Below are 19,204 nucleotides of genomic sequence, written 5' to 3'. Positions count from 1 at the left end.
ATATATTTACACGGATCTCGTTGGATGTGCGTCCCGCGTATGAGACGCAAAAGAATTAGCAGGGACGCATAAAGTATGATCAATCTGCATCTTCGGACGCATGGTTTAGTAGTCTGGCTTGGTGCTGGAAATTTTTCTGGGACGAGGCACGACTGTAGAGTATTACTCATTTGGTCGCATAGGCGCCCTACTTTCTGAATGGTCCTGAAAAGAAAAAAAACAGAGGGTGCGTGTCTAGGTGCACAGTCATTTGAGGAAGAAAAAAAAACCACTGCCGCGACTTGAAAGGAAACACACGATGGTCGCTAAACCTGTCGTATATAGTGAAGCGTGGGGACCCTCCGTCTGATTGGCCGTGTGCATGTCTGTGTGCGCATATGTGCATGCGTTTGAAATGCGGGCGCTCGCATAAATCATAAAAAACATCAAGGATACTATCGTTTGTCGTGATATTTTTGGGGGAAATATATCGTCCTAAAATAATTGCTATCATGGCAAGCCTAAACATTGCTTTAAAACATTTACAAACGCAAACATTTGATTTATATATACATGCATTTTCTTAGCCGCTTCTCCTCACTAGGGTCGCGGGAGTGCTGGAGCCCATCCCAGCCGTCATCGGGCAGGAGGCAGGGTACACCCTGAACTGGTTCCCAGCCAATCGCAGGGCACATACAAACATACAACCATTCCCTCTCACAGTCACACCTACGGGCAATTTAGAGTCACCAATTAATGCATGTTTTTGGGATGTGGGAGGAAACCGGAGTGCCCGGAGAAAACCCACGTAGGCACGGGGAGAACATGCAAACTCCACACAGGCGGGGGCGGGGATTGAACTCAGGTTCTCAGAACTGTGAGGCTGACGCTCTATATATATATATATATATATTCCCTTTCAACTCTCGGCTTGTTCTTGCAACATCTCGGCTTGTTCTTGTTGAATTCAATATTTTATATGTATTTATAAAAACTGGACCAGAACATGAACTGACGTTTTAAACTTCAAACCTTTGAAATTTTGTTTAAGGTTTAAAAAACTTGCGGCACGGTGGGTGACTGGTTAGAGCGTCAGCCTCACACACACTCGGGTTCAATCCCCGGCCCCGCCTGTGTGGAGTTTGCATGTTCTCCCCGTGCCTGCGTGGGTTTTCTCCGGGCACTCCGGTTTCAATTTATTCTTGGAAGTGATTAAATTGTACAAACACAAAATCGTTATGGAGAGGGGAAAAGTCCATGGGAGTTGAATCTTTCTATCAAAAAAAGAGCGAGATAAAACCTCTGCCATGGTAATTGAATCTAATCTTTATAGAGGCTACTGTTATTTACAATTGTAAGTTGTGCTTGTTGACACAAAAATAGTAGCTAAAACAACAAAAAAGGCAAACTTTCAGCAGGCCTCAGATTGTTAAGTTTGTTTAATATCAGACATATCATATGATAAACAGTTGAAAGGGAAACAGATTATTCCATCTCGGCTTGTTCTTGTTGAATTCAAATGTATGCCTTGAGATGAATATATTTTATTTTAATCTTTTATTTTTTCTCATAGGTATAGCTCTCAGTGTACTACCTATGTATCTTGGAGAAATTTCCCCACGACATATCCGTGGTTCTATCGGTCAGTTCAACTCTATTCTGATCTGTCTTGGAGTGTTCTTTGGTCAGGTGCTGGGCCTACCTGAGCTGCTAGGCCAGGTGAGTTACAAATTATTCATTACTCTGACTCCCTATAAACATCCCGAAAGAGTTTAAAAAAAGAAGAAGAGAAAAGGTATAAATGATGTAGTTAATTCCTTATCATCAAAGAAAAACGCCTGAGTCAAAGTGTAGCCACATGGAGGTAAGCCAGACATAGCAACAATAGATCAGAATAGAAGCACATTTTGTTTTGATGTTGCATCTTGCCGCCCTGTGCTTCACAGAGACACGGCTTTGCGAACGTGTCCCCGATGGCACCGTAATGCTTCCGGGCTTGCAACTACACCGAGCGGACCGCATCACGGAGCTATCGGGGAAAAAGAAAGTGGCGGAATATGCTTCTATATTAACAAAATGGTGTACCGTCTCAGAGCTCAACACACACTAATCCCTCGTGCAGCTCTGGGCTCGTCTGATCACTGCTTAATTTACTTAATACCAACATACAGGTACAAACTTAAATGTGTGAAGCCTATGGTGAAAACCGTAAAGAAAGAGGACCAATGAAACAAAGATAGAACTTCAAGGCTGTTTTGACTGCACAGACAGTCTTTGAAACTTCAACTGGCAGCCTGGAAGAATACTGTGTATGGACAGTGTCACATCCTATATCAGTTTCTGTGAAGATGTGTGTGTACCAACAAAGACATTTTGTCTTTGTTGGTACACAAAGACTTTCACACTCCACACCCACCCAGCCGCACAACCGACCACTATCGCACCTCGGAATTCTGCATTGACCATTCATGAACAGGATGTGAGACACATCTTCAAAAGATCAACAAAGCGGCAGGCCCAGACCTTGTGTCCCCATCCTGCCTCAAAGTCTGCGCACACCAGCTCGCTCTAGTCTTCACACAGATGCTCCAAAATCATACCGGTCCCCAAGAAACCTGAAATCTTGGGTCTGGATGACTACAGGCCTGTTGGCCTGACATGTGTGGTCATGAAATCCTTTGAACATATCGTGCTGGACCACCTCAAGAGCATCACAGGACCCCTGCTGGACCCCCTGCAGTTTGCCTCCCGAGCAAACAGTTTTGTGGATGACACAGTCAACATGCATCTGCACTTCATCCCAGAACACCCAGACAGTGCGGGGACATACGTGAGACTCCAAGTTCAACACTATCATCCCTGAACTCCTCTCCTCCAAGCTTCTCCAGCTCACTCGCCTGCCATCTGCCAGTGGATTTACAACTTCCAGATGGGCAGGATACAGCGGGTGAGGCTGGGGGACACAACCTCATCCAAACGCACCACCATGACCTGGTCACCCCAAGGATGTGTCCTCTCTTCGCTGCTCTTCTCTTGCTATACGAACGGCAGCACCTCAACGCACCCAGCTGTCAAAGTTTGCCGACGACACCACAGTCATCAGCCTCATCAAAGACGGTGACGAGTCTGCATATCAACAGGAAGTGGAGCGGCTGGAGCTTTGTTGCTGCCAACACAACCTGGAGGTGAACACGCTCAAGACAATAGAAATGACTTCAGAAAGCATCCTTCGCCACAGCTGCTCCTCAGGCTGTCCAACTGCCCTGTGTCAACTGTTGAAGTTCATGGGAATTACACTCTCTTAGGACCTGACCTAAACTCCATCCTCAAAAAGTCCCAGGAAAGAAAAATCATCAGTAGCCCCCTACCCACCCTTGAGGACTTGTATACGGCCAGACCTAAGACAGCAGCATGCAAAATCCTCTTGGACCCTCCACATCCTGGTCACCACCTCTTCCAGGTTTTTCCCTCGGGTATATGCTATAGATCAATGCAAACTAAAACTAGCAGACATTCCAACAGCTTCTTCCCTCTTCCCATTAAAACACTAAAGGCTAAGTGATTCTCTGTAATGTGTTTTTATGTCTCAAATATGTTTTTTTATCAAAATGGCTGTCTATTTGGGGCCTTTTCTACTTGCCTGTAGAAAAGGCCCCAAAGTCATAATTTATTTATTATTTATTTTATTCATAACCTGAAGTGTCCCAAAATGAACCGGAAGTGTTAAAAATACCCGAAGTGAACCAGAAGTGACCCAGAATACAGGTCTCACCTTAGTCATTGTAAAACAAATATTGGGCTCTAAGTGGCTGCGGAAACTTTAATACAGCGTTACCTTGAAATTCGAGTAACTCAATATGTGTTTTGAGGTACGGCGCGTCATTTGGCTGATTTTTATTTTTTTTTGCTGACTTGGGAACTCAAATTTGAGGCAGGAGGGCTGTGTGGTGGCAATGTACTCACTTCACAATAGCAGCACTTTGGCAAATACCTGGAGTGAACAATTCGTCAAAAAAGAGGAATCAAGCTGTTTAATACAAGCTCTTTAAAGTTTACTGTCAAACTAAAGAGAAAACTAGGAGAAGTAGTACATATTGTCTATTTAAAACTAACACATAGCTCAGCCTTTATTCCACTAGCTAGATATTGCGAACAAATAATAGAAAATACATAACCCTTTAAGCAACTGGTATTTGAACACAAATGGTGTAGCAACACATTTAGCCATTCAATATGACATCACTCAATCATATAAATATTCTTTAGGTGGATCTATGAGGTCTATTGTACAGACATCCATGTACGGTACTGTATATGCACCCGGCTGTATTATACTGCACCCAAGTGGCCATTAAGTTGAATGAGAAGGTTTGACAAAAATGGTCCAATTTTTATCAATTCTATTCAATTGTCATTACTGTATTATTATTATGATTTTTAATTTAGAAAGCACAATATTATAGAGTGCATTTTTCCCTCATTAAAAAAACACTACAATTGTGTTGTTTTTTGGCAGACGCTGGAACGGATTAATGGCATTTCCATTCATTTCAATGGGGAAAGATAATTTGAGATATATGGGTGATTTAAGTTATGAGCGTGGTCACAGAACAAATTGAACTTGTATCTCAAGGCACCAATGAACAGCACTGCCTTTAGAACACCATGTACAAGACAATTCGATTTTTCAACTATTAAATTTTTGGTGCTAGCCTACCACCTCTGAGCTCACAGATGTTTGGCTGTCCATGTTGCTTTTGTCCCAACACACAAAAAAACATGATAAAATATAAGGGCATTGTAATGACTGTAAAAAAGAGTTAGGTTGGGTGTTTGTATTAAATGTGATAAATATGGGGAAAAAATATTTCCCTCAACCAGACAGTCAAACCATACATAATCATAGTGACAACACATTTGAAAAAAATCAAGACAAACCAACATGGCTTGAAACAAAACAAATACATTTACTGGTGTCTTTCTTTTATTTGTATCCGTGTTCTGTTAGCTGTTGCTGTGGTTTATGATTAGTTATACTGGTTTGTTATTTGTATTTGTTGATTTTATTTGTATTTTGTTGCAGTGGTATTGGATTTATGATTTGTTGTTTAGAGTGTGCTGTTGTTATTAGGGCTAATGCCGATTCCGATATTTGGCAGGGAAAAAAAAATCGGATGAATGAAAAGTCCAAAGTCTTGCGCTCAGTGTCCTAAATTAAAGTTTTGACTCACCGGCCAAGCTGGCCGGTATATGAAAAAAATCCACCAGCCAAGCATGTTTTTTACCGGCCAAAATATTAAATAATTTTACATAAGGCTGCACAATATATCTATATATATACTCGCCGCTGCACTATGACTGGAGCATGTATATTTGTGTACGGGGGTAGAAACTTTCACTTGCAACGTTTTAATTTTGGACCCTGCTTGCGCTTGCACGAAAATGAAGATGCATCACTGAAAATAGAGCCCTCATTCTCCAATGCGGAAGCCAAAGGACACACCGCCGCTGCGGCAACACCGACCAACTTGTCGCTGCCCAGTTTGCCAAATAGGCAAACACGCAGCGAGCCTTGCGCTGGCACGAATATCAAAATGTGCACCATTTGCGCTGTGGCGCATGTTGCACAGACTACAAATATAGAGCCCTGGATATGTTCTTCAGCTGCTAGAAGGCTGTTTTAGTGATTAATTTGATATGACTGCTGAAAGTTAGGTCGGAATCTATCAGCACACCAAGGTATCCGACTTGGTTTGTGTTTTTAAACAGAGTGACTCAAGGTACTTATTAACAGCAATCATCTTTTCTTTACTGCAAAAAAACAATTATCTTGGTTTTGTTGTGGTTTAATTGAAGAAAGTTTTGGGTCATCCGGTTATCGATGTTTTAGACAGTAACATAACACCACAATTGAACTGTGGTCATTTGGAGACACTGCTAGATATAACTTTGTATCATCTGCATAGCCATGATAGTCAACATTAAGGTTCTGAAGAATTTGACACAAGGGTAACATATACAGGCTGAACAGAAGGGGTCCAAGAACTGGCCCTTGATAATATACGTAATAGAGGATGTGATAAACTAACGGTGCAAGTGTTGCTAACTTAAGAACGTTATCATTTGTAAGTGTAGGCCCTAATGTGCTGCAGAAAATGGCTGGATTGACATCTGCCTTACAAAGAGGAGAACTGGGTTTGAATCGCTATTAGAACATCTCTGTGTGGCATTTGCTTGCATGGGCTTTCTCCAGGTAAACCAGCTTCCTCCCATATCCCCAAAAGATACTTCTTTGGTCAATTGAAGACTAAATTGTCCATAGGTGTGTACGTGTATATGAATAGTTGTTTGTATATGTGCCCTACAAATTAATGGTGACCAGTCTAAAGTGTACCCTGCCCCTTGCCCAAAGTCAACTGGGATAGACTCCAGTTACCCGTGATCCTAATGAGGACAATCAATAAAAAAATTTATTGATGGATGGAAGGTTTTCAACGTGTGAGGTGAGGCTTTCCTGGTGGACACCAGAGAACTTAAGAGTAGCAATATAAAAAAAAATAAAAAATCATCAAGATCATTTTATTTGTTTATGCTTCTACAGTTTGGGAAGAGTCTGGGGAGAGTACAAATTCAGCTATTCATGCTTTCATCCATTTTCTACTGATTATCCTGTTCAGGATCAGGGAAAAGCTTGAGCCTATCCCAGCTGACTTTGGGCAACAGACAGGGGGAAAAAAACAACCCTGAACTGTGAACAGAAAAGAAAAGTAGTATTTCCTCACTATTTTGACTCTTTTGTTGTTCTTCAGTTAGACGCTACCCCCCCCCCCCCCTCCCAAATGACCATGTCTTTGAACATGTGTGTGTAATGCAATGATCAGATGAGAAGAGCACTGTTTCATGCTTGTGCCCTTGATAAAACTTTGCAGAAGCTGCTTTGCTCTGCACTTTTGTTTCCCTTCTTGTGCAATGATTTGCAAAAGCTGTTAAGCCAGTCAGGCTTATTTTGACCACCGATGGCCTCTGCTGCTTGTACAACACGCTTGGTTAAGTCATAATAGTGCCAATGTTTAGGACATAGTACGAAGACCAATGGCAGACAGTAATTTCCTTGATTTGTTTCCTCAGGGACCTGAGGTCCTGCATAAGATAATAACAGTTGGGCAATAGTTAATGAAAGGAAATGTTTGCAGTAGTTTGCTACCTGATAAAATTAAACTAAGCAAACCATGAATCTGGATCAGCATTTGGATCCCTAAGCTTCCTCCTTTTTTTTGAGGTGCATCTTTTGTCCCCATGGTTACACCATTTGGAATCATTTTAATGACTGATTGTTTCATTTTTGACGCAACGAGCAGGCTCTTTATAGACAATCATTCTGCATGCAAGATTAAGGTTTTATGTGGCTCCTTCTAAATATGGGAAGGAGATTTTCAGTTGAACCCGAGAGAGGTGAACAGACCTTTATTATACAGTAGTTTATATATGGTCTATATATTTAGTGTGATTTGTCGAGTACAGGTTGTAGTGTTCAGTTACAATTTCCTTCCAATTTTAGTCGTTGTGAATTGAGATCAGGAAATTTTACAATGAGGCCGGAGAAAAATTGGCCATATAAATTAACAAGTGCAATTAGGTTGCCGTATAGCTTCCCCATCACAATGACAAACAAGCCATTATTATTCAATATTGTGCTGCTTGGCACAAAGGGACTGCCTTTCCTTCTCAATTGCTGCTCCCCTCGATCTAGCACCATTACTAGAGTGGGATATCTGATCAATCCAGCCCTTCTTTAATTTAGCGTGTTCATTAGATCGAAGGTGCGTCTCTTGAAGGTACATGATATCTGGGCCCAGTGACTTCAAGTGCAGAAATCCCTGTTACAATTAAGAGGATTTTGTAACCCTTTGATTAGAAGACTGCATGAAGTACAATTAAAACAAACAAACAAACATAAAAAAGTAATGAGAAGTACCATAGCAACTACCGGCCACAAATCACTGATAGACCAGACTTAATAGGGCTTCTTGGCAGTGAGAACCTGTACGCAAACGCTACTTACTAATTTGGGATCCCACTCAGATAGCCAGTGTCATTACACTGACTACATTATGAATACTAATCAGGCTCCGTGCAAGAAGCCCAGCATTTACCGACTGGAAGAAAGTGCTACACATCAGTTAAGAGTCTTTAGAGAAGTATACTTGAGAGTCCCCCACGCGGTACCCTGGGAGTGCCCGAACTCATTTGCTCTCGGAAGCTAAGCAGGGTCGGTCCTTAGTACTTGGATGGGAGACCACCTAGGAATACCAGGTGCTGTGGTTGGGCAGTGGGCCTGCTCCCCTAAAAACCTACAGATTACAGGAACTGCAATTGTGCCCTGTGTGTACCTTGTTGGATTGAGAGCTCTAACCGACCTTTTTTTTTTTTACATTGTTGGTTACTTTATTTGGCATGACAAGTCTGCACTAAGTAGCTCATGTAATATGGCTTCAACTACTAATATTTCAGTTATTGGTTCATGTTGATAATGTCATTCTGTAACCTATTTGGCGTATATTACCACGTAATGGGTACGGTTAAGCTAATGCTCTTTTTGTGGTGTGGGTAAGTGATATTCCTGCCACTTGGCAGCTGCTGAAAGTAACTGAAAAATTACTTGTAATTTAACTTAGTTTCTTTAGAAATCAAGTAATCAGTGAAGTAATTAAAGTTACTTTTTTCAAGGTAACTGTGGCAACTGATTGAGGGAAAAAAATAAATAAATTGAATTGCATCACTTGAAAAATGCAGTGTAATCACAGCCTAAACTGTACACTGACATTTACACGAGCATGACACAAAGTCATTTGTAATTCATAAATATTGGCCTGTCCGACACCCAATTTTGACCAGGATGTGGACTTGTGCAGCCGATGTATTAATCTGACCTATTTGCCACACTTTAGACCTGTCTATTTCCCAGTAGTTTGACAGTTGAATACCAGTTGTGTGACATATTCAGATAATGTCACCGTGGTATTTGCTGGCCTTTCGTTATGAGACTCAAAATATTTTTTTGGTCTAAGGCTTCTAGTACTGCGAGACAAAGATGACACGAGAATAGGGTGCAGTGGTGGCTGGTGGAGTTTTCTCTTTGGGGGAGAATAGATAGCTAGATACAGAGATAGCTAGTGCTCCATCCAGTTACATAGTATTGAAGCATGTACTGTAAATATCATTAACCTAATCATTCAATTATATTTTCAAATTCTAAAAGGTATTTCTACCTACCCTACCTTTAATTTACCCATGTTCACACATTTTTTAAATAAGCACACAAAGCAACTGTCTGACGGGGAGACGTGGCAAAAACATTGTTCACTTTAACAACAACAAAAGTAACAGCAGTGATTAGAAAGGTACAGTCAATTCTGGATTTGAATCTGCTTCCACCAACTTCTCAAACAATCGCAATACACACTGAGCTAAATGAATTTGCTCCAAGAACACCGACAACTGCTCTGTTACGGTGTAGTCATTGAGGTCAAATGGGCACTGGCTGGAATTTGTCATTGTTTTCATACTAAACAGTCGCACTGAGAAAGATACATAACTCCATCCATCCATTTTCTGAGCCGCTTCTCCTCACTAGGGTCGCGGGCGTGCTGGAGCCTATCCCAGCTATCATCGGGCAGGAGGCAGGGTACACCCTGAACTGGTTGCCAGCCAATCCCAGGGCACATAGAAACAAACAACCATTCGCACTCACAGTCATGCCTTCAGGAATTTAGAGTCTCAAATTAATGCATGTTTTTAGGATGTGGGAGAAAACCGGAGTGCCCGGAGAAAACCCACGCAGGCACGGGGAGAACATGCAAACTCCACACAGCCGGGGCCGGGGATTGAACCCGGGTCCTCAGAACTGTGAGGCTGACGCTCTAACCAGTCGTCCACCGTGCCGCCGATACATAACTCACTAGATAAAAACATTACTAACATTTTAGTCATATTGAAGTTGTAAACAAGAGCAGTACTGTTCAACACACGCCACACAAAGCCAGCAATCATTATAGTAAGCTAGCAACCAATGTTAGCAACCTTTAAACCTTTAAATTTGCAGAGGTATGATGAGATGTAAAACTTTCAATAAATAAAAAGCAATTCCATCAGATGCCGAGTGAATTTAGTGTTCCACCAGGAAGTGTAGGTGTCAACACAGACTCCAGAAAATCTGTGTGCATAGAGACAGGGCATTTTGTTCCACTACTCTATTGGGAATAATTGCACCGGATGTGATGTCAGGTCCATGTTGGGAGGGTGCATTTCTTCGTGGATGCAAGACTTTAACGTCCTACCTTGGCCCTTTCTTTTGCATTGCAAAAGGACCGACTGTGCATGTCATACTTTTGATGAGAGTCAATGGGTAAAGAGACTGGTGCCCCAAAGCAGAAGTGCGTCATAAAATGAGATAAGAGAGCGAGAGAAAAAAGTTATCTTTGTTAACTGTGTACTACTTATCCTGCTCATGTAGCTATCGAAATAGATATTCATGGATTCATTTTTTTGTTTCATTATATTTCGTTTTCATGACTTGGATTTAATTTTTGTCTTATTCAAGGTGACTCAGCTGAGCAGTAGGGTCGCACCCTAGTGCCCTCTATTGACCAGCCACCACTGATAAGGTGTGAAAGAGTGACAAGCTTTGACAAATGGTGTTTATTCTAACAGTTTTGGTTAGCCAATGACATAGTCTAGTCTCATGTTTATTCCAATATTGCAGTAGAGATAGGCATTTTAGACAATCTGTCACTGAGCTCTGCTGCAATGAGCACAACAGCATGTGTAATTTAAAGTTGGTTAGTGTCATTGGCTCTTTCATAGGCAATGACTCTATGCTCCTTTGTACCATAACTGCTAAAATCGATCACAACTCTCTTTTAGGGGGTTGTTTCTGTCTTTGTTGTTTTCTTAAAAAAAAAAAAAAAAAATCAATTCTGCTCGTAGAGATTGTCATTTAACCATAAATCAATTCAAAATAGTCTGTCTGTCACTGCATGTTACACTTATACTGACATACTTAAAAATTACTATGACATTTGTCCCTCAATGAGCATGTTTTTAGCTGTTGCAATGCTTGCTAAACTTACAGGGGTCCTCCGTTCTCGATGGAGTTCAACACTGGTATTAGCTGATTTTGTGTCTCTTTCACTACCCTTTGTTAGCACATTAGTATCGAGTTAATTTCAGTAAATATTTGTACGAAAAACACTGAGACCATAAATATTAAATAATCAAATGAAAAACACTCACAAAAAAAAGATTATTCCTTCCGTTTACTTCTGTGGTTGATTTGTACAATGGAAGGGGCACAAAGTAATTCACTCCACGCAGTTCGTAACCACGAAACGCCGTAGGTCGGTAATATCGTCAACCTAAGACCCCCTGTATAGTAGCATACAGTACAGTATTTCTGTTTATGTTTAAATAACATTGTGTCTTCTTCTATGAAGTTTATATTGAACCAAGGTTTAACAATGGTTTCTTAATCCGGTAAATACTGTTAATTGGGAGGGTGGCAGTGGCTCAGTCTCTATGGACTTGACTTTGGATCTGAGGGTCAACGTTTTAAATCCTGCTGCAGATGTAACGACAATATGGCAATTGGAACAAGTTGCTGTAGTGATTCTAGTTTGCTTCTTCTTCTGTCCTTGAGCAAGCAGGGACCCCCGCGGTCCTTGTCTGCATCTCTGCATGTGTATGGTCTGGTTCTTGGTGTTGCAACGTTAGTTGGAGCCACTCCGATATGACAACAAACAGCCATCCATCCACCCATCCATTTACTGAGCCGCTTATCCTCACAAGGGTCGCGGGAGTGCTGGAACCTATCCCAGCTACCATCGGGCAGGAGGCGGGGTCCAGTCTGGCTGGTTGCCAGACAATCGCATGGCACACCAAACAGCCACTATGACAGACATTTAGGATGTAAAAAACACGAGTATATAGAGTCATTGAGCAATGAAAGTGTACCACGAGTGTGGTGATGCTGCTATAATGGCAATTCTGCAAATGATGCAGGCCTCAAGCAATTTAAAGCAATTTAAAGTGACTAATAATGCAATGATCTGGTACAGTGACGATTGTGCAAATGGTGTAGAGTTCTCAAACACATAAGTGTCCAGTAATAATAAACAGCAGTATGCAAATACTGTAGTGCGGCATGGTAAAACAGAGAGTGCACAAATAATGTAAAAGTGTCCTGACAGAGATGTGCAAAATTGGCAGAATGTTACAATGAAATTGTAAGTCAACTTTTAAGAAGTTAATGGCAAGAGGGAAGAAGCTGTTGGAAAGCCTGCTGGTTTTAATTTATATTGTTCAATAGCTCCTGCCTGAGGGAAGGAGCTCGATATGCAGACTCAAGTGTTCACACTCCGTCTTTGATGAGGCCTACGACTGTGGTGTCTTCTGCAAATTTCATGAGTTTGATATCTGAGTGCGTTGTGGTGCAGTCAATCGTGTAGAAAGAGAAGAGCAGCAGTTGAACGCAGAACTGAAGTCCACAAACAGGATCCTCGCCTCTATGATAAGTAGTATGATAAATTGAATTTGAAGAATAAATTAAATTCAAATTAAATTACATTTGGAGATGAGGCAATGGGAGCTACCATATACAGTATATCTTCTGTGCTGTAAGGTTTTTTCTCAGTTTTCATACATTATTTCTACAGTTGGTGCCTACATTGAAAGATATCACTACATAAATTATGGTCTGATTTATTGTATTCGGCACGGTGACCGACTGGTTAGCACATCTGCCTCACAGTTCTGAGGACATGGGTTCAAATCTGGCCTCGTCTGTGTAGAGTTTGCATGTTCTCCCTATGCCTAGATGAGTTTTCTCTGGGTACTCCCATTTCCTCCCACATCCCCAAAAAACATTCACGGTAGGTTGATTGAAGACCCTAAATTGCCTGTAGGTGTGAATGTGAGTGCGAATGGTTGTTTATTTATATGTGCCCTGCGATTGGCTGGCGACCAGTTCAAGGTGTACCCTGCCTCTCGCCCAGTGTCAGCTGGGATAGGCTCCAGCACACCTGCGACCCTAATGAGGATAAGCGGTACAGAAAATTGATGTATTTATTGTATTGTGTTGCTGTCGCTACAATGGTGGCTTCCCGCACATTACACTGACTGTTGTATTAATTTACCCATCTGATTGCAAACACTTTTACTGTCAGCTGTCAGCTAGCACATCTTCCATCAGCATCAGTAAGAAAGGGTTTTAGACGAGGTGACATTCATGGTCAACAGTCAGAGGCAGGCAGGCAGAGGGGTTGATGGGCTTTTCCACTGATCCTCCACGCGTATACAGTACCGTTTATATTCTCCCAAGACATGTGACATAAAGGTTTTTAGCAGCCACGCTGTGGTCTCAGAGAGGGAAAAAAGTGCAGCGCTGTTGTAACCATATATGACTGGTCGGACCCCAAACAGACACAGAGCGTTAAAGGAATAAAATGTTTACTTTTTTTTAATTACAATTACAAACAACATAAAATATAAGTAACATAAACCGGTACTAATGGGTATAAAGAATTCACTTAAACCAAATACCAAAGTTAAAAATAATAAACAAAAAGCTTTTGAAATGAAAAAGAAAAGACTAATAAACATAAAATGTTTGCACAACCTCCTGTGCTGCCTCGGGGAAACAAAGAAAAACAGAGGGAAGATCCGACTGAGAGACAAAAACAAAACATAACTCAGAGTGGATCACTTGAGTGTCCCCCAGCAACCCCGCCACAAACTAATGGACGCCTTCTGGCGGACTACCTGGGCTTGTCAGGATAATCTGCTTAAAAGTCCCTCAGAATCAGAATCAGCTTTATTGGCCAAGTATGTTACAAAACACAAGGAATGTGTCTCTGGTAGTTGGAGCCACTCTAGAATGACAAAAAAATAGTCACTGACAAAATATACATTTAGAAAATAAAACAAGTATGAAGAGTCATTGAGCAACGTGTATTTAGAGCAATTTAAAGTGGCTAATAGTGCAATGATCTAATACAGTGACAATTGTGCAAGTGGTGCAGAGAGTTCTCAAACACATAACCGACCAATGGTAATCAACAACAGTATGCAAATAGTGCAGCGTGATAAAACAGCGAGTGCACGACTAATGTAGAAGTGTCTCGACAGAGAGGTGCAAAATTGGCAGCATGTTACAATGAAATTGTAAATCGACCTTTTAAGAGGTCGATGGCAAGAGGGAAGAAGCTTTTGGAATTTCTGCTTGTTTTATTTGCATTGTTCGATAGCACCTACCTGAGGGGAAGGAGCTGGAATAGGTGTTGACCAGGATGTGGAGAGTCCAAGAGGATTTTGCATGCCCTTGTCTTAGTTCTGGCAGTGTACAAGTCCTCAAGAGTGGATAGGTGGGTACTGATAATCTTTTTGGCAGTCCTAGCAGTCCGTTGCAGTCTTATTTTGTCCTTCTTTGTGGCAGCACCAAACCAGACTGTGATGGATGAACACAACCAATTCAATGACTGCTGTGTAGAACTGCCTCAACAGCTCCTGTGGCAGGCCATGCTTCCTCAGACGCTGCAGGAAGTACATCCTCAGCTGGGTCGTATTGAGGATGGAGTTGATGTTTGTCTCCCACTTCAGATTCTGAGAGACTGTAATTCCCAGGAACTTGAAGGTATCGACGGTTGACACAGAGCAGTTGAACAGCTTGAGGCGCGGCTGTGGCAAAGGATGTTTCCTGAAGTCCTCGATCATCTCTACAATCTTGAGCGTGTTCAGCTCCAAGTGGTGTTGGCTGCACCAAAGCTCCAACCGCTCCACTTCCTGTTGATACGCAGACTTGTCACCGTCTTTGATGAGGCCGACGACTGTGGTGTTGTCTGAAAACGTCAGGAGTATGACAGTCGGGCGTGTTGCGGTGCAGCTGCTCATGTAGAGGGAGAAGAGAAGCTGTGTTCTGCCCGTCAGTAAGCTGTAAATCCACTGGCAGAGACGCTGAGCTGGAGAAGCTTGGAGGAGAAGAGTTCAGGGATGATGGTGTTGAACGGAGAGCTGAAGTCGACGAACAGGAAAGGCATAGGCATCGAGGTGTTCCAGGATGAAGTGCAGTCCCATGTTGACTGCATCTTCCACAGGCCTGTTTGCTCGACGGGCAAACTGCAGGGGGTCCAGCAGGGGCCCTCTGACGCTGTTGAGGTGGTCCAACATGATGCGCTCAAAGGACTTCATAACCACAGATGTCAGGGTGACAGGTCTGTAGTTATTCAGTCCTGAAATTGCAGGTTTCTTGGACACCGAGATGATGGTCGAGCATTTGAGGCATGATGGGACCTCACACAGTTCCAAAGATCTATTCAAAATCTGTGTGAAAACTGGAGTAAGCCGCTGCACACAAACTTTCAAGCAGGAGGGGGACACACTGTCTGGGCCTGCCGCTTTGTTGATCTTTTGTTGTTTGAAGATGCCTTGCATGTCCTGTTCGTGAATGATCAATGCAGAAGGGGGAGTCAGAGGTGTAATGGTGGCCGTTGGTAGTGCGGCTGGGTGGGTGTGACGTGTGAAAATGTCTTTTTCAAATCTGCTGTAGAAGGTATTGAAGTTGTCAGCCAGTCCTTTTTTGTTCTCCGCTTATAGTTGGTTCGTGATTGTAATCATTAGTCGTTAGTAGCGAACTGGTTTTCCAGCTTTTCTGCATAATTTCTCATGGCAATGTTGATTTCTTTTGTCAGCTCGTTTCTGGCCTGATTGTACAGGTCTATGTCTCCACCACTCGGATCTCTAGCTTGGCGAAGTTTGGCAGTGAACCGCGGCTTGCTGTGGGGGAGTATGATGTAGGAGAAGAAAATGAGAGACCCACAACTGTTCCTCTGGACCTCCCTGTCGACCAGGAACTGGAAACTGTTACACCTTTTTGGGGCATCCATAACGGCCTTGACCGTAAATGCAGGATGTGCTGTTAATTAGTAGAGGAGGAGGCACTGTAGGAGAGCTCAGCTGACTCAAGGTGACAGGCTTGAGAAGGAAAACATGGAAAACTGGGTGGATCTTGAGCGAATTGGGCAATCTGAGCCTTTCCATGCAGGGTTTGATGGGGCATTTGATTTCCAATGGACCAATGAACCTGGGTACCAGCTTTCCCTAGACAATAGCCACAACCCGTGTGTGACTATAGGATATCGTGGGCAACCTGCCGGTCGTGAGTGACAGTGCGGGAAAGGGCTGAGCAGGTGCGACACCAGACACGTTGGGCACAGTGGAGCTGATCTTGACCAGAAGGGACAGAAATATCCGACTCATGTGATGTGAACAGGGTGTCTGAAAGCCATTGGTGACCATGAATGGAGCCATACCTGTGGCACAACAAACAAGGGAGTTATGGACGTACTCAATTCAACGAAGGTGTAACGACCAGGAAGCAGGATCTTGATGGCAAACACAGTGTATGGCTGCCTCCAGCTGTCCACTCAGTCCTTCGTGTGAGGGTGGTATCCCTATAAGAGACTAACAGATGCCACCAGGGCCTTGGAAAAAGACTGTGGAGTTTAACTGGGGACCTCTGTCAGAGATCGCATTGCAAGGAATGGCATAGAATGCTCCTCCTTATTAGTATATGCACAGAGCTGCTTCCTACTTCACATCCAAAGCGGCAAAAGGTAGCAGACTATCTTCTAATGGGTTGCTTAGCAACTAGTGTGAAATATGGGAAAGCTTGCGCTATGTCGCCCTCGTCCCTGCACCGTCCTGATCCCTAACCTACCAAGTGCAGTATGTAAGCACCTTAAAACTGGGAGTTGATTACAATAGCTCCCAGAAGCACACCTCCTTGCTTAACTCGAGGAACAAAGAAAACAGCGAGGAACCCAACTGACAGAAAAAAAGTGACATAGTGGATCATGACAACTTGTATTTTGTTTGTCTATTTATTTGTTAGTTATGATCCTGGTGGGTGGACAGTTTCATTGATGCTACAGTGACTCAGAAAAGTAGGAAACCCTTGCTAGTATAAATATTGGTGAAGGCCAAAAAGTGGTGTGACCTGAGTCTCAGTATGACACAACAAAGATGGAAAAAACAAACATCACATCAATTTATTGGGCCAACGTTGTTTATGCCAACTTGTATCAGATAATTTCTGCAGTGCACACTGTAATCCATAGGTGTCAAACTCAAGGCCCCGGTGTCAGATGCGGCACGGCACATGATTTTGTGTGGCCCACGAAAGCAAATCACTACTTTGTTTCGAGTTTGAATCTGTTCCAAAATTGCAAATTGTCGTCACTTTTAAAAATGTTGAGATTCCAAGCATGTTTTTTTTTTAACCAACACACTTTATATTACATATTTATATATGTAAATATATATGTTTTCCTTGACTTTGTATTTCAAAACTACTTATCCAACATTTCTTTTGTGTAAACTGTATGTAATATGATAAAGCGATTATACATTTGTGTGGTTTCAGTCATAACGGCCCTCTAAGAGAAACCATAACTTTTTTGTGGCCCGCCACAAAAATGAGTTTGACACCACAGCTGTAATCCATCATGCATTAGACTTTAAACAGCTATAAGTGACAGCCAATTACATCTCACAGCTTGCTGTTGAATTAAAGATTTTCAATTAACGGTTACTGTCTCGGCGGCACGGTGAGCGACTGGTTTGCTCATCTGCCTCACAGTTCTGAGGACCGGCGTTCAAATCCAAGCCCCGTCTGTGTGGAGTTTGCATGTTCTCCCCATGCCTGCGTGGGTTTTTTCCGCGGACTCCGGTTTCCTCCCACATCCCAAAAACATGCATGGTAGGTTGATTGAAGACTCTGAATTGCCCTTAGGTGTGAATGTGTGCGCGAACGGTTGTTTGTTTATATGTGCCCTGCGATTGGCTGGTGACCAGTTCAGGGTGAACCCCGCCTGTCGTCCGAAGATGGCTAGGATAGGCTCCAGCACGCCCGCGCCCCTTGTGAGGATAAAGCGGTACGTAAAATGGATGGATGGGTTACTGTCTAACAAACCAAGTAATGATTTTCAAAGGGCCTGTTCTTTTCTCGCTGGCGTATTTGTTTGGTTATGTTCAGTAATGAAGACTGACCAAGCACAAGTATTATAAATGCAGAATTCAACAATGTGGTCGTCCTGACATTTCCATTACGGGTTACCTACTGCACAAACCATTTCTGTCCCTTGTGTTTACTCTACTTGTGTGGAGCTGCCATTAAATGTGCTTCCACTTCTGCTTTGTTTTGTCAACTGAGGCCAGAAGAGAAAAGCCTTTTTTTATTTCACCTGTGTTCAATCATGGCATGAGAGCATGCGCCCTCCAGGTTCAGCGATGTAGCATGAGATGACTCAAAGTTGAAAAAACTACTAACCTCATGGAGCACATTATCAAATTTTGTGTTGTGTTTACTGTAAACCAATATCGTTCCTGGACATTTTTATGAGCTGTGGCAATTCATACTTGAATTAATTAAATTTAAAAACTAGATACCAGTAACAATCACATCAGAGACATGAAAATGACCAGAGTCATGTTACTTAGTTTATGTGCCATCATTTCCAGAAAGCTGACAAGAAGGCTATCAATTTTATTATATGATTATGGCTGTCCAATGAAAACTATGCACTGTGCAGTATATAATTTTATTCACATCTAAACAAAAAACAGTTTTACAGCAATATATACATAAAACACACCACAAATTACTGTTTTTACAGAGATTTAGCAGTCACATATGTTGCATGTTGAGAAAGTACATTTGATGTTATGTTGAAGTAAACATTCACACAATGCATGTCTGCGGCAAAGACACGTCTGAATGTAACATGCTAATACCTCTTTATGAGAAACAGATATTTTTGGAGTCATATATGTTCCTCACAGCTTGTAACAATGAGGTACCGGTAAAACGTGTTCAAAAAGCGCACTGTGTCATCAAAGAAATCAGTTTAATGGTGACTGTTGCCATCCAATTTTGATCTGACACATCAGTCAGACTTGGAACTGTAATTGAAACAGACCTGAGCATTCATCGCTGATCTTACGACTGATTCAACTGTTGACTGATTCTTGACTGCAGGAGTCCAGGTGGAACTACTTATTTTCCTTCCTGGCATTGCCTGCTGTGCTGCAGCTCTGCGTTATGCCTTTCTTTCCAGAGAGCCCTCGCTACCTGCTGATTGAGAGGAGGGATGAGGCTGCAGCAGAGAGAGGTAAT

General features: G+C 42.3%; 1 protein-coding gene across 1 annotated transcript in view; it reads left to right on the top strand.

The window, feature by feature from the left end:
- Positions 1 to 19,204, top strand: part of slc2a9l2 (solute carrier family 2 member 9, like 2) — a 73,118-nt gene that overhangs the window by 13,731 nt on the left and 40,183 nt on the right. Inside the window, exons 5-6 of the mRNA XM_061687425.1 lie at positions 1,553 to 1,698; positions 19,067 to 19,199. Coding sequence (XP_061543409.1) covers positions 1,553 to 1,698; positions 19,067 to 19,199 — 279 coding nt within the window. The remainder of the gene's footprint in view (positions 1 to 1,552; positions 1,699 to 19,066; positions 19,200 to 19,204) is intronic.

Source organism: Phycodurus eques, chromosome 10, assembly GCF_024500275.1.
Source record: "Phycodurus eques isolate BA_2022a chromosome 10, UOR_Pequ_1.1, whole genome shotgun sequence".
Taxonomy (NCBI): Eukaryota; Metazoa; Chordata; class Actinopteri; order Syngnathiformes; family Syngnathidae; genus Phycodurus; species Phycodurus eques.
This window is presented reverse-complemented; position numbering and strand designations above follow the sequence as displayed.